The sequence below is a fragment of the Centroberyx affinis genome, unplaced genomic scaffold (assembly GCF_046629955.1).
Source record: "Centroberyx affinis isolate AG114_WGS23_722 - 3 ecotype Tasmania unplaced genomic scaffold, CSIRO-AGI_Caff_v1 ptg002334l_1, whole genome shotgun sequence".
Classification (NCBI taxonomy): domain Eukaryota; kingdom Metazoa; phylum Chordata; class Actinopteri; order Beryciformes; family Berycidae; genus Centroberyx; species Centroberyx affinis.
This window is the reverse complement of record NW_027280601.1, coordinates 1-15,212: the sequence shown is the minus strand read 5'-3', so window position 1 is coordinate 15,212 and position 15,212 is coordinate 1. Positions and strand designations below refer to the sequence as shown.

The window sequence follows — 15,212 nt, the reverse complement described above, 5'->3', positions numbered from 1 at the left end:
TGATTGTTTCACTGCTATATGTGTTTGTTGTTGTTTTCTCTGTGTGAAATCATAGCTTTGTGATATTGGTATGAAGGGGATTCATGCATGAATGGAGGACAATCGAGAGCAGCCATTATAATCAAGTTTGGATTGTAATGAAAAGGCAATTGGTTTTCTCTACCTTCATAAAAGTCACTAGGAGCCAGCAAAGGTCTTCCTTTTCTGGGTGATATTGCCTGTAGATGCTGATCTGGAGCCAATTTGCCGTTTCCCCACTGATAAATATTGTTTTGGAAAGGAGATGGGAAGCTGGATTCATGTCAGCACTAAAAAGCTAGAATAGCTGAGGGCCTCCAGGGAGTGAATGGGCGTTGAGGTTTTGAGTCACCTGTTTGACCAGAGGGGGGCGCTGTGTCCTCACCAATCATTGTAATGTGTTGGACTTCCTTGGGCAAAGGGGTGTCTGACATATTCATATACACATTGACATACCATTGCTTTACCATGATCTGTGATAATGAAACAGTCAAGTCCTTGAAGAATGCATGATGATGACTAAATAAACAGCAGTGCAACATCAAAGCTTTAATCACTGCAGATACAAATTTAATGCTAGACATGAAATGTTTGCTCATGCCATGAGAACCTCTACTTTATGTTTCAAAATGCAGAATGTTTTTTTTTTTTCCTTTTAAGTAAAACTAAAATGATTTAAATGTCATGTGCTTGTTTCACCGGCCTTTAGACATGACAATGGGTTAAAATCACTGGACCCAATTTATTTTAAAACTTTTCAGCCAAGGCATGCTGACCAAAATATCAATCAAGGCATTTTTTACATTGTAATCTGACAGATTAAACTGATTTAAGGTCAGCCCTCACTACATTCAGACCATGGTTGATGATGTGATTGGGGATAAGTTTATTCTAATTCTATTATAGTAGAAAATTACTGTCATTCAAAGATACCAACATGTTTTCTGATTGTCTCATATCAGTTGTATGGTATCCTGAAAGCTTAACAGCTCCAAAGGGAACAATTTTGTAAAAATTGAGAAAGCTATTTAGTCTTCTTATTATCCTTTATTCAGAAAAACGGTAAAACCATCAGCTTCAACCTGTGACAAGTCTTAGATCATAATGAGATCAGATCATGATTATGTGATTCAAGATCATTACCCATCAGTAGATCACCAACCCATAGATCAGTGGTCTCATGGCTCATGAAGACAGACTGAGGACTTGTGTATTTAAACTCATGTGTGTGTCTCTCTCTGGTCTTACTGCCCCTCATGCCTATGATCCCCATTTCTCACCCAGCTGTTCACATATTGCACTTTTTGTTTGTCTTTTTTCCCTGTTGTGGTACTCAGGAACATCACCATCAAGCAGCGCTAGAGACGGAAATGAGTTTGTTTATGTCTGCCTGTATGTGTGCACGTGTGAAAGGGATAACGTTTTTTTGTTTTGTTTTGTTTAATTTTTTGTTATTGTTTTCTTTCGTTGCGCAGGCGGCAGCTCTAAGCATGTGCAGAGTGTGTAGGGGAGGTCTGTGAGGTGTGCTGTGTGTGTGACACACACACTGATGTCCTCTTGTCCACTGATGGCTAGCTGTATACATCATGCTTTTCAAGAAAACTGAAATAAAAGCAATGCTGCAAATGGCAAATCATTATTAATAAAAAATATTTCAATTGTTGACTTTGGGTCTAGGTTGAAGTGCTTTTTTCATCTTATGATCAATCCGATTTCATTCTATGATTATATTTTGATTGGCATAAGACTGCTGTGCTTGGCTGAGTCAGTTTGATTTTGATAGTGTTACTATTTAAAAATTGAAAAAGATGCTGGCAATATCCCAGCTGTATGCTGATGCCAAGGCCAGTTACTCTAAAAAAGGCTGTGTCATTTCGTACCAAATATTAGGTTAAGCAGTTCATTTTGGGTCATTTTGTTTGGCTGGCTCCATGGTGCTCTGCAGTTTATGTAAGAAAACAGCCGGGTCAAAACCCGAGGGACAAAATCAGAATAACTTTACTCACATTCAATAAAGATACAACAATTTGTCTTGATGACATTTGGTGCGGAGACATAGTGAGAGTGGAGAGTTTTTCACAGTGAATTCTGACGATACATGGAACGCAGGTCGTAACATACAGTGTAAAAACGCCTTTATTTTCAACAGAACAAATAACAGATTCATAGCAATGCTTTAATTAAAACAACACCTACAACATTAAGTTCTTGCGTCCTGCGAACACCAAACCCACTCTCAACCTTTAACGCACCTGTACTCACTCTACTCCTACACTGCAGTGATACTGTGCCTGCAATTAACATCACACGCAGCCCACAACATCCATTCCCACCTCACCCTCAATTTCAACAATAAAGGCTAATGGGCTGACTGACACTGATGGCTTGAAGTGGAAGGCTCAGCAGTTGAGATTATAAACATGTTTGTTTTTTATCCTCACACAATATTTACCTTATATTGTTTAACTTAATGTTAATATGTGAACCTGTTAGTGAACGATATTTTGAGTCATTTGTTTTTACTCTTCAGTCCCCTTTGAGACAACAAAGTGCAGAGTGACAGTAAACTAAGAGCATGGTGGCTGTTAGATGGGAAGAAAACAGACAAGAAAAAGGATTTATTATGATACTGAGGAAAATAGCACTGGAACTTTAAAAGTAGTTTGAAAATGAATAACTGAAACTCTTCTTTTACAGAAAGGTGTGACTAGTTTCTCTTCAGTCACTATATGAAGCTTGGCGTAAGTTCAATCAGGAAGACTGCTTCACTCAAATCCATTCCCTTTGCCCTTTCATTCACCTTTTCCCACCCAATCAGTTAAGGCTACACCTCTTTGGTTCTACTTCATTCAAATTATCCCTCCACCCTTCCATTCACTACTCTGCAATCAGTTTAAATCTTAAGAAGGCAGCACCTCTTCGGTCTGCATCATTCATCAATCAGCTTCGCTTAAGTGTTTCCTCACCTTGTTTCTATTTTCTTGTTTTCTTCTCCTTCAACCAATCACCAATCGATGCACTCTTTATTACCTCAATCATTCCAGTTGCTGCTGCTGATCTGCGCCCCACCACCACCAGCATCAAGTCTCCATCTGGATTCCCAGAGTGAAGACACATCTACAGCCCCTGGGGGTGGGAAGGGGGTTCATTATTTTTGGCCATTTTTTTTAATTTTTAACCCATTATGGGGTTCCTCTCCCTGTAATAGGGCAATATCGAGTGTACGCCAAAGTTTTGATCAAAGTTTGATTCGTCAACCTAGTTTCCCCTGATTGAAACATATTGGAATGATGTGATGATAAGAAGTTCACAGTTGTGCAACTTGTCCTGTGTTTTATGTAAAGATTATGATAGTCTTTAGTCCAAGCCAGCCGTGAAGTCAGTATTTCCCCTTAATGATACTGAAGGCCAGCATCATGATGGCCCTTAATAATGTCCTCAAATGTCTCACTCAGTCTCTCACTGAAAGAAAGTGGGCACCAAGGTCAGACCTGTGATGCACAACTTACTGACCCTTCTAGGCTTGTTCCCCTTGGTGTTTATTCCAGTATGGGACAAAATGGCCAAAGTCTTGGTTTGGGAATTAGATGTGTATGTGGATGTAAGAATAGCAGCTGATGCTAATAAACATGCCATCTTCACAGACTGTAGCAAGCTTAATATAATCACACAGGTGGGCCTTCCTCGGTTTACGAGATCTATTCCAGTACCGATGGTAAGTTAAAGCTAAGTCTGGGTTGTTTTGGAAGCAGTTTGTCACACGTCTTAACTCTACCTTCAACAGTTGACTACTGTCCTCCGATCCTTAGCCATGATTGGCTAACAACTAGGTGGGTGGGTCAGGAGAAAAACAAACATTGCCACAGACCTTGCCAGTCTGTACCTGTCTGTTCCCTGCTTACACTTCAGTTTAGGCTTGGGACAGATACCCTCTCTCTATCTTCCATTCCATCCATCTCTTCCTCCTTTTCTCTACACAGCCATGAGGATCACTGTGGTCACAGTTGTCATGGTGATATTGTGTGTGATGATGGTGCACGCAGACATCCAGCCGCAGAGAGATTTCAACCTGCAGAGGGTAAGATGCAGACATACACACACATTCAGTTGTCCACAAAGCTGGTACCATAAGTGTATTTAAATAGAGCAGTTGAAAAAAAATCGAATTATTAAGTTAAGGAGGTTTTAGAATTACTAGAAGGTGACATCGTGAAGTGTAATGTTTCTTTCTACTGTAGGTGAGTCAGGGTGCATCGCTTGTTTGAGTTGTCAGACAGTCATGCTGCTTCTCTGCTCCTCCCCTGACCTCATTATCTGATGTTTAACAGGTGACTTGTTCTCAGAGGGAACGCTGTGTTCTGATGTAGTGTGTGTGTGTATGTGTGAGTGTGTGCGTGTGTGTGTGTGTGTGTGTGTGTGTGTGTGTCTGTGTGTGTCTGTGTGTGTGTGTGAGAAAGAAAGAGAGCAAGACAGAGAATCTGTGTGTGAGTGTTTGTGTTTTTGAGACAGAGAATGTGTGTATATGTGTGAGAAAATGTGGAAGTATGTGAATGTGTGTCTGAGTAAAGACTGTGTTTGTCGGATCCTGTTTGTGTGTCTGTGTGTGTGTGTGTGTGTGTGTGTAGTCAGAGTTTGAGAAAACAGTTGTTTAGTTGGCTGCAGTAGCTGATGGAACAAAAACAAACTATTATGGGTTGAAGTCTTGTCTCAACACTGACACTTAAGAGCCAAGCCTTAAACCGTTATGCTTAATAAATTAGTAAATCCTTAATTTCTTGGTAACATTTCCTGAACCGCATCTGCAAAATCTGTCATTTTTTTGCCACTTAGCAAACCTGATGTGATGTAAATTGGATAGTTGGGAAAGCAAAATATAGGATGTCAGTAGAGAGAACCAGTCAGAAACTAAAGATACAATTGTCTTAAATCTTTATTTTCCCTTTTAATTTTCTTTTTGCCATTGTTGCCTTTATTAGATAGTTCAAATTTTAGAGAGACAAGAAAAATTGGGAGAGAGAGGGGAGGACAAGCAACAAAGGTCCTGAACCAGATTCAAACCCAGGACGTGGCATTTACATGGTACCAGAATGCCCCAACCTTATAATGTACTTATCTTTTATTATCTATCCTTAAATGTCTTCTACAAAAGGCTGAGGCAGCTCAAAGAAACTGCAAAGGATGTTAAGAAGTTGTTTTGTTTTTTAGACATTAAGAAGCATATTGTCCCCAGGAAAATGTCTTATGTTATTTCCCTTGTCTCTGCACTTTGCCAACACTGATCTGTGGATACACAGACTGGTGAAGGCAGGATGGAGGACGTCCCATCAGAAATCAAAATCCCTCCATCCAGTCTGTGTCTTAGAGGATCTAGGAACGGATATGAGGAAATGCTGTAGCTCAGCGGTTAAAACATGGCACTAACACTGCCCACTTGTTTTCCCACGGGGGCCATTCATGCTAAAAATATACTCTAAAGTGCTGTGGATAAAAACAAATTGCATATGTTACATAAATGAAGAGAGGAAATCACTTTTTTTCTGAGCATAATATGCTGGTAGACAGATGGCTGATTTAAGCCTCCTATTATGTTAAAATTAACCAACGTCTTTTACGTTTGGGGTCAGATTGACCGCAGCAATTTAAACCTACAAAAATGTATTGTTATTGAAAGTGTTGCCCAAGTTTAGGTCTCAGCTGCTTTGTATCTACTGACCATCTTAATGGCTTTGTATTACTAAGTAGTGATTAATGATTAGAAAAAAGGTTATTTAAGGTGTTTTTCAGTCAGTCAGAGTTGCAGTAAGTCACACTGAATTGGTGACTAGGTGTTTGCATTTCCATGGATTCATTTATGTGTGTCTGTCTGTGTGTACATCGTGTGTCTGGTGTATGTGCTGCATGTGTGTGCGCTTGTGTGTTTTGGACCGGTTGAGCCGGTAATATTTGAATCCTGATTATAATTTTATTCAGTGGATCCAAATAAAACATTTAAAGTGTGTGTGTGCAGTTGCATGTGTGCATGCATGTGTAGTTCATGTATTTATGTGTGTGTGTGTGTGTTTGTGTGTGTGTGTGTGTGTGTGTGTGTGCGTGTAGTTTGCAGGGAAGTGGTACCGTGTGGGCCTGGCCTACGATTCTCCAGGCTTTGTCCCCTACAGAGACAAACTGAGGATCTCCATGGGCATGATCACACCGCAGACAAATGGCAACGTTAACCTCACCATGTGGGAGCTCCGGTGAGTGTGTGTATGTGTGTGTGTGTGTATGCGCACAAGTATATGCATGGGCATATATGCCTATGTGTGAGTGGGAGGGTCACAAAAGTGTGTGTACTAGTCAAAGAAGAGCAAGGAAAGAATGTAGAGGAAAGAGAGGAATGGTGCTTGGTTTAGAAAGACAAGAATTCCAATGCATTTTTATGTAAAGGTAAAATAAACTTGAAACTTGAAACTAAAGAGACACTGTATCTCCTCTGTGTGCTCCAGACCTACAGGTTGTCACAGCAAGCTGTACCAATATGAGAAGACTACCGTACCTGGCCAGTTCACCTACTTCAGCACACGTAAGTCTCTGTTTATTCCTGTTTGCTCTATAACCAAACCAGTTATCACCTTCACAAGATATTACCTCTTTTCTGGTCTGCACCTCGGAAAAAAAAAAAAAAAACGAAGAGAGGGGGGTTGATGCATGAAAGTGAAAAGACACAAAATCTTATATCTGCTGTGTGATGTTACAATACAAACAAAAAGAATATAGGCATTTGGCTGACATGCAATGAATGGAGCAGTAAAGTAAGCTTAAATTCCTGGTTCAGCAACATTACAAGTAACCAACAATAAGGAGTAAGGATGAAAGCTACATAGAAGTGCAAGGTGTAAGGAAATATATGCACTTGTTTTGTATTCTAGCTGAATGAAAATTGTCATGGATTTATGTCACTATGTGATTTACAGCATTTGTTTTGATGTTGTTGTATTTAACTTTTTATTGTCCAGTTTTTAAGCCGTCTTGTCCAGGACACCCTGGAATCGAGATTTTGAATCTCAATGGGATTATTTCCCGGTGAAATTGAGGTTAAATAAAATAAAAATTTTAAAACACAAACAGATATTTTTTACAAAAGAGGACTATGATCATAGCATGTTGTTTAAGGTGTTGATTCTGTTACAACTTATGTGATGATTTTTTATACATATGTATGATCTGACATCATAGCGAGCCAATGACTTACATTTTTCACATTTATGCTGTGAATTCACTAATTTTATGCTCACATAGTTATATATTGCACATATCTATATATCTTTATTTATTTCCATACTGCAAGTATTTGCATATTTCTCATATACTTAAATGTGGTACATATTTTTCATATTTTCCAGAATGGGATCATTAAAGTTTAATATAATATAATATAATATAATATAATATAATGTAATATAGTCTTAATTTTTTTTTTTTTTTATTTAAGTCTGCAAATGGTAATGTCCATCACTGATCAAATTTTACACACAGAATTTAAATGGACAAAAAGTCTGTTCTCATTCATTCCCAGACAAACAATTCAAGACTGCTCATTTGAATCTTTTCTATCCTTCTCAGTTCTGTGTTTTTTTTTCCCCACAGGCCATAACAAGATAAAGGACATCACAGTGGTGGAGACAAACTACACTGAATATGCTTTGGTCCTCAAACACAAGAAGTTTGAGAGAGAGTACACACAGGTGGCTCTTTATGGTGAGACACACACATACACACATACAACTTTACATTCTACTTAAAAGAGTGAGCGCCACTTCTAAAACTGTGCATGTTTCTTCAGCAGGTCACTATTCATCCAAACCAATATAAATATGTCAGTGTCTGTCTATATCTGCCTGTCTGTCTGTATTTCTATATCTCTCTGTGTGTTTGTTTGCAGGTCGTTCTCAAAGGGTCAAACCTGAGATCATTCAGAAGTTTAAAACCTTTGCCACATCCCGCGGTTTCCCCAGAGAGTCCATTCTGACACCGCCTCCTGCAGGTAGGCAGGGGGAACACACTATTGTCACTTCCACTTATCGGTGCCACATCTGCATGTACACACACACATACACACACACACACACACACACACACACACACACACACACACACACACAGATAATGTCTAAAATCATCATACACTGAACCTTCATAATTCTTGCTGGTTTCTCTTTGTGTATAAAACAGAGAATTGTCCACCATCAGCATCTGGACGCTAGGTGAGTCTGTTTCTATTATATTCAATATTTTCAACGCTTATCTGAAAGCCAGGGGGTTGTGTGTGGAAACAGACTTCTGTCCAACATATCATCAGTTTAACTTTATTTCTTTTGTTCCCTCTAGATTCCCTGATGTACCTGTAGATGTTTATGGCACCAAAGTCTGCCATGCTGCCCCAGCTCCAAGCACTTCAGTCCACTGTTTTCCAAGACTATGAACTCATATACAGCATATTCACTCAGCCAACATTTAATCAGCTTTCCGGCTATACAACAAGACTGGATAAAGACAATCAATTACAAACATTGTTGATGGAATTTATACCTTAATTGCACCATTATTTTCATAATCCTACTATTTCAAAGTGCTGGCATAGCTGAATAAACAGTGTGCACTTCCAGGCTGATCATGTGTGTATGTGTGTGTGTGTGTGTGTGTGTGTGTGTGTGTGTGTGTGTGTGTGTGTGTGTGATGGTGGTGTCAGATTCAGATTCATTCTTTATCAACATCTAAAATGATATTTTCTGCCATTTGGAGGTGACTTCCAGGATCCCAAAGGTTCACATCAGGTCCTACAAGGTCCCACAAGATCCTAGTTTTTTGACATATGACATATTTCAGCAGTTATTGCTGTGGTTTTTCTGCACTGCACTTCCCAAAGATCACTTTGCAATCAAACAGTTTTTCTTGTCTGTAAGTTCTTCTTCTATGTATTCCAAACTGCTGTTGCTGCTGCCAGAAAGATAAAACGCATCACTTGCTGCACCCCAGAGGATTTTTCCCAGGAAAGCCCTACCTGAGACTGGGTGGGGGGGGGGGGGGGGTCACGAGGCTGCATTCGAACCAAGGACGTCACGGTTACATTATCTCCGCCTTAGACCACCGATCCACCAGGACGGCCAAAATAGCTGTGAGCTTGGAATAAAAAGGTACTATCTAGTTTTTACTAACTAGATTTTTTTTTTTTAATCAATATTTAGTTATCCACAAATTAAAGGAATAGTTCATCCAAAAATGAAAATTCTGTCATTATCTACTCATCTATCTACTTTTTTTTTTAATAATGATGATGGCCTTTAACTAGCTAGATTAGCTTGATATCATCCATCTTCTTCACAGATTATCTTGTGTATCAAAGATCTCTCTCTCTCTCTCTCTCTCTCTGTCAATGTAAAACAACACAAAATAGGCCTACATAAAACATTTCTTTCTGTTTGCACATGGTTCTCTATTGGAACACGACTAATTACACCAATGAGAAGCTATGGAAGTCAGTACTATCTAGGTGGCCTACCCCAAATATTTACTAAAAATCTAATCTTATTTATTTCAATGGAAATTCAGTATAAGACCAGATGTTCAGTTGACGTGATATTTCAAAAGTAGATAAGATGTTCATCGTCCCACAGTGATGACTGTGTTCCTTTTAAAAAGTACAGATGTTCAAATCAAATATGTGTTTCTGCGGTGATATGATGCAATACTGGGTGTTTCTGTGAAATCCACACACTGTGTGTAGAGGTGAACACACTGTGCCAGTGTGTTATTATGGGCACCAAAAGGAAGCGGGCTAGTGTAAACTAGCTAAGTCTAGCTACATAGCCTAACATCAGCTGGCTTAGAACAATCACTGTTGTCTCCTAACAGGTTATTTTTCTTTCCCTATTCATGAATCTATAGTATGTAGATGTCATCAACTAACTCCAGTACAGTCGTTACCATCTTAGTGTATGTACCTCCAAATATTGGTTGTTGCTTATATATTGATTGAGTATTTTTGATCTCAGATTGAAAGCAGCAGAAACACACAACAGCAGAAAGGAAAGGAGTGAGACTGAACAGAGGAGAGCAGCAGAGAGAAAGAGAGAGACAGACTGACAGAGGGGAACAGCAGCCACATCAGTAGAAAAAGGGGAACAAAGGGAGAAATAGAGACAGGTTGGGGATCAAGGGAGGGGGAAAAAAGTCCAGGAAGAGGCTGTCCAATCCATCCTCATGGAATTCTGGAAGATGACAGCAGTAGAGAAGGAGAACTACAAAAATATGTGCAAAATTAGATCTAAGTAAATTGAGCCTTGTGCAATTTCTATAACTTTTTTTTGCCTACTAATTATCAGCCTCTCAGCTTGTGACATGTATTGATTGGTTGTTTGTTTTAGCCTCAAATTCTGAAGTCCAGTGCTTCTCTGATGATTGGCTGGGCAGTTAGATCATTAGATCAACAAACACACATCATATGTACACACACTTTCGTACACACACACACACACACACACACACACACACACACAAGAAGAGATTGAGAGATAATCAGAACTTTGCTCTCTTTTAGTGTGTGGGGTTTTTTCTAGAGCTGTGGGAGGGAATTTATCGAGGGTCATTCAAAGCACATACATGGTGTGTCAGCTTGATCCAGAATGGCCGGGTCAGGGGTGAGAGACAGAGGGAGTGAGGGGCAGAACCTCAGTCCTCTTAGAGACGGGCGGACAAACAGGCTGATAGGATGCAGACAGAAGTGATTGTGGTTCCTCTTCTGGTCCTGGGGTGGGTCTGGACCCTCCAGGGGGTCCCCATGCTCCCAGAGCCTCTCTACCCCACACAGGAGAACTTTGATCTGGGCCGGGTGAGTGGCTGAGGTCTCCAGTTCTGCCCATGAACAATATAGGCTTTATTATTTTACTTTACATGTGTTACTCTTACTTAAAATCTCTGATATTATTATACATTTTTCTTCTTTCTTTCATCTTTTAGTCACATTATTCATCTCTATCTCTCTTTATGTGTGGTTGATTTCTGTTGAATGTTGTGATTTTTCTGTTTCCTTCCTACATTTAACTCCCCATTTTCTGTTTCCAATGGCCTATGTCACTGTAGTACCAGTCAATATTACAACAATATTAGGGTATCCACTTGTATGCATTGCCAGAGAATCCCTTTCCTTCAATTGATGTCAGCAGCTCCCTTCCGTGGCCATTTTACAGTGGCCATTTGGTGTCCCTCCCAATAAAGATTAAGCTCAATTCAACTGGGGATGCAAATTGGCGCGAAAGAATCCCATACTGAAATATGTAATAGGGATGCACTGATCAGGTTTTCTGAGGCCGATTGCAATTGCTGATTTTTTTTAACATTGTGATCGGCCGCTCTGCAAACCGATCATCAATTGAAATTATGCATTTTACCCAGACTTTCTAACAACAGCACATCATGTGAAAGTGCACAGCAAACAGAAATTGTATAATTCAAATAGAAGACTGTGTCTAACAGATTGCTCTTATGGCTATATGACTTAGCTGGTCTATCCATCTGTAAATAGGTTTTAACCAAACATTATATGTTAGTGTGTTTAATGACTTATGTGCTTACTCACCTATTGCCACTGGTAGCGCATGTGAAGCTTTTCTTTACAGCGGCACAGGCTCTGTCTTCTGTCCAATATATTAACCTGGTTCTAATTTCTCAGGGAGAAATCCATGTTTGAAGAGGCAGAGATACCTACCAATTTCTCTGCTGACATTGGCCTCAATAGACCATAATGCAATGCATTATGGTCATGACATGGTCAAGACATGTTGCATTTTGAATGAGGTGTGCAGCCATGATCATAGACACTCTCCAGTCTTCACAAACTAGTTGGCTGGCTAGTTATATTTATATGCTCATGTGCCTGCTTTTGATCAAAAGCAACAAGATCAAACCCCTTCGCTGGGGCTTGTCAAAAGTTATTCTGGGAAACGTAGGAAATCACTAACTGTCATAGTAGATGAGACAGGTTGAAGGACAGTAGGTACACAGAAAAAAGTAAATTCCAACACTACATCATGAAACAACTCTTGGAATGCATTGAATGTGGCAAATTTGTGATATCTAACAGTGTACCCAAGGGTTTTTCCTTTAACCATGCCTGAATTCCTCATACTTTATCTCTCTCTCTCTCACTCATAATTTTCACTTTCATCTCTTTGTTAATTTCTTCCCCACTTTCGTTTTGTCTTCTCCCTCCTCCCCACCCTCCAGTTCCTCTGTGCTTTATCTCTTCTCCTCTCTCCTCTTCTATTGAGATGTTGCACGATATAGCAGGGGCAACTGCATGTACACACACACACATACACAAAAACACACTTGTATAGATATATTTGTGTATAATAAATATATTTGTATGTTCCTTCCAGTTCCTGGGGAAGTGGTATGAAGTGGGCGTGGTTTCTACCTGTCCACATTACATGCAGCGTCAGAGAGGAGACCCGGCCATTGTTGCACTGGAACTGCAAGATGCTATTTCTGAGGGCAAGGTCAAAATGACAGCCACCGCACTCAGGTATGACTCATATGCACACACACACACACACACACATAAACACACACAAAAGGTTTATTGAAGTTGAGTGTAAAATCGTGTGTGTGTGTGTGTGTGTGTGTGTGTCTAGGCATGGCTCGTGCAAGCAGACATCCACAGATTATGGTTTGACTAACACTCCAGGACGATTCTTCTACCACGTTGCCAGTATGTTTCTTTCTTGACTAAAAGATCAGCATGTTTGTTAAATCTATCAGCAACATGTTTCTCTGTGAGTCTGATGTGCAGCATGTTTTTCTGGGTGCTTTCCTCCCTGCAGGGTTCGGAGTAGATGTTGATTCCTATGTGGTTCATACCAGCTATGATGAGTATGCAACAGTGATTATGTTGAGCACAGGGAAATCACCAGGGGACAACAGCACTATAGTCAAACTGTACAGTGAGTATCTATCTATCTATCTATCTATCTATCTATCTATCTATCTATCTATCTATCTGTTTGTCTGTCTGTCTGTCTGTCTGTCTGTCTCTCTGTCTCTCTCTCTGTCTCTCTCTCTCTCTCTCTCTCTCAATTCAATTCAATTCAATTCAATTCAATTCAATTCAATTCAAAGGGGCTTTATTGTCTCTCTGTCTCTCTCTCTCTCTTTCTATCTCTCTCTCTCTCTCTCTAATTTACTATAATATAATTCTGCCCCCTTTAGGTCGAACTATGGATGTGAGGGCTGCTGTGTTGGATGACTTCAAAACACTGGTCAGACAACAGGGAATGAGTAATGACACCATCATCATTAAACAGAACAAAGGTACACAGACACGCACACACACACACACACACACACACACACACACACACACACACACACACACACACATTCATAAACTAACACACACCTTCCTTCTCTCTCTTTCTCTCATATTCAAATTCAAATTTGCTTTATTGTATTCCTTTCTGATGTCATGGTATTTGTTGCAGCTGGTTAAGAAGTTCTCTCTCTCTCTCTCTCTCTCTGTCGCTCTCTCTCCCTCTCTCTCTCTCGCACTCTCGCTCTCTCTCTCTGTCTCTCTTTCTCCCTCTCTCTCTCTCCCTCTCTCTCTCTCTCTCTCTCTCTCTCTCTCTCTCTCTCTCTCTACCCAGGTGAGTGTGTTCCAGGTGAGCAGCTGACAGAGCCAACTGCTCAGCCTCAGGTACTTACTTCACACTGTGATAACTACATTTATTAAAAGCGCATTTACATTTTACTGAAACTACACTAATCCACATTTAGACTCATATCATCCATCCACTGTGTGCACTGTGCACATGTCAATCATTTGCCAAAGCAAAAAACATCTTCCCAGATTTTCACTCTTCAAAATCATCTCGAATGACACAATAAATCATTTTCCCATTTTCAATGTGGTCCATAGTCATCTTTCTCAGTTTTGCTGCTCTGGTGTGTATTTTGGTTTCTGAAGTGTGTTTTGGTTGTGACCGTACCATGACTGTGATTGTGTTTTTGTTTGGCCAGAGGTCTAAAAGCAGTGTGATGCTTTCTCAGCCTCCTGAAGAAGTGATGTCATTCACAGGACCAGGTGAGAGACCCGCTGACTCATTATTCTTCACATTACAGAACCCTGACCCCTCTCTCTCTCTCTGTCTCTCTTCTCCCCTTCACCCTGTCCCTGTACTTCTCCTTTATACACATTGTCCATCTCTTGGCATTCTGTGTATTTCATTTTGATTCTAATGCCTTGGTTATTTTGGGAAAGAATATATTTCTGATATACTAAAATTTGGAGTATGAGGTGAGAAAATGTGTTTCACTCTCTACCTCATTTAGTGAACAATATTTACATATTCGCTCCTCTCTGGGGAGCCAGGTTTGTCTGTGACGGCATTTTTCAATAGTCAGGTTATGCTCTGTACATAGTCAGTGCTTTTCTCTGTTTTGTTTCAGACACAGTGGTCAGATTGTCTGCCACTGTGTATTTTCTGATCAGGTCAAACTAATATTCCAATTTGTGTTAGGTTGTAGTTGTCTTATTACCTCCGCCAAGGAGGCTATGTTTTCGGTGCCGTTTGTGTGTTTGCTTGTTTGTTTGTCTGTTTATCTATCTATCTAGCAGGATTACAGAAAAACTACTGGCCCGATTTTCATGAAACTTCATGGAAGAGTGTAGCACGGGCCAAGGAAGAACCCATTACATTTTGGAGCGGATCCAGATCCGACTCACAAACAAGCAATAAATAGCACGAACCTTGGCGGAGGTCTGCACTAGTTCCAATAGGAATAAAACTCTCTCTTTCATCCCTACAAACAGGGCTTCTGTCAGGGAAATGACAATGAGTGTGAGGAGTACTGTGGGGTGGTCAAAGACGGTGAGAGGAAACACATGCACACACATCTACAACACACACATATCTGTCCAGTTTCAGCAAATTACTAACTGTTTATTCACAGTTACAGAGGGAGAGTTCCTGAAGGCAAACTGAAGAGGAGGATGGAAATAGGATTGCAGCTCATCAAAAACAAACAAGCACCTCGTCAGTCCATTATTAGCATTGACTGTTTATGAAAAAGAATATTATTTGTGAATAAAACATCATTATTTTGTAAATGTATTTACTGTGTATGGATACATATGAATATATTTATGCATACTAAGTGTG

General features: G+C 39.9%; 2 protein-coding genes across 2 annotated transcripts; both read left to right on the top strand.

Annotated features, from left to right (window-relative positions):
- Positions 1–3,906: 3,906 nt before the first annotated feature.
- Positions 3,907–8,651, top strand: ptgdsa (prostaglandin D2 synthase a). Its single transcript, XM_071533181.1, has 7 exons — positions 3,907–4,096; positions 6,115–6,254; positions 6,504–6,580; positions 7,645–7,755; positions 7,940–8,041; positions 8,230–8,261; positions 8,386–8,651. The coding sequence occupies exons 1-6, from the start codon at positions 4,001–4,003 to the stop codon at positions 8,259–8,261; spliced, it is 558 nt and encodes a 185-aa protein (XP_071389282.1). The 5' UTR covers positions 3,907–4,000; the 3' UTR covers positions 8,386–8,651.
- A 2,114-nt stretch (positions 8,652–10,765) lies between these two features.
- LOC139655816 (protein AMBP-like) lies at positions 10,766–14,907 on the top strand. Its single transcript, XM_071533185.1, has 8 exons — positions 10,766–10,885; positions 12,435–12,580; positions 12,690–12,766; positions 12,879–12,998; positions 13,264–13,365; positions 13,698–13,747; positions 14,071–14,134; positions 14,864–14,907. The coding sequence occupies exons 1-8, from the start codon at positions 10,766–10,768 to the stop codon at positions 14,881–14,883; spliced, it is 699 nt and encodes a 232-aa protein (XP_071389286.1). The 3' UTR covers positions 14,884–14,907.
- The last annotated feature ends 305 nt before the right edge of the window (positions 14,908–15,212 follow it).

What these genes read in the sequence shown, in the direction of transcription:
- LOC139655816 (XM_071533185.1), top strand. Translation starts at nt 10,766, where the DNA reads ATGCAGACAGAAGTGATTGTGGTTCCTCTTCTGGTCCTGGGGTGGGTC. An exon ending in CATCATTAAACAGAACAAAG is followed by an intron (nt 13,366 to 13,697) that starts GTACACAGACAC and finishes CTCTCTACCCAG; the next exon opens with GTGAGTGTGTTCCAGGTGAG. An exon ending in AGCCAACTGCTCAGCCTCAG is followed by an intron (nt 13,748 to 14,070) that starts GTACTTACTTCA and finishes TTGTTTGGCCAG; the next exon opens with AGGTCTAAAAGCAGTGTGAT.
- ptgdsa (XM_071533181.1), top strand. Translation starts at nt 4,001, where the DNA reads ATGAGGATCACTGTGGTCACAGTTGTCATGGTGATATTGTGTGTGATG. An exon ending in GTTCACCTACTTCAGCACAC is followed by an intron (nt 6,581 to 7,644) that starts GTAAGTCTCTGT and finishes TTTTCCCCACAG; the next exon opens with GCCATAACAAGATAAAGGAC. An exon ending in CACACAGGTGGCTCTTTATG is followed by an intron (nt 7,756 to 7,939) that starts GTGAGACACACA and finishes GTTTGTTTGCAG; the next exon opens with GTCGTTCTCAAAGGGTCAAA.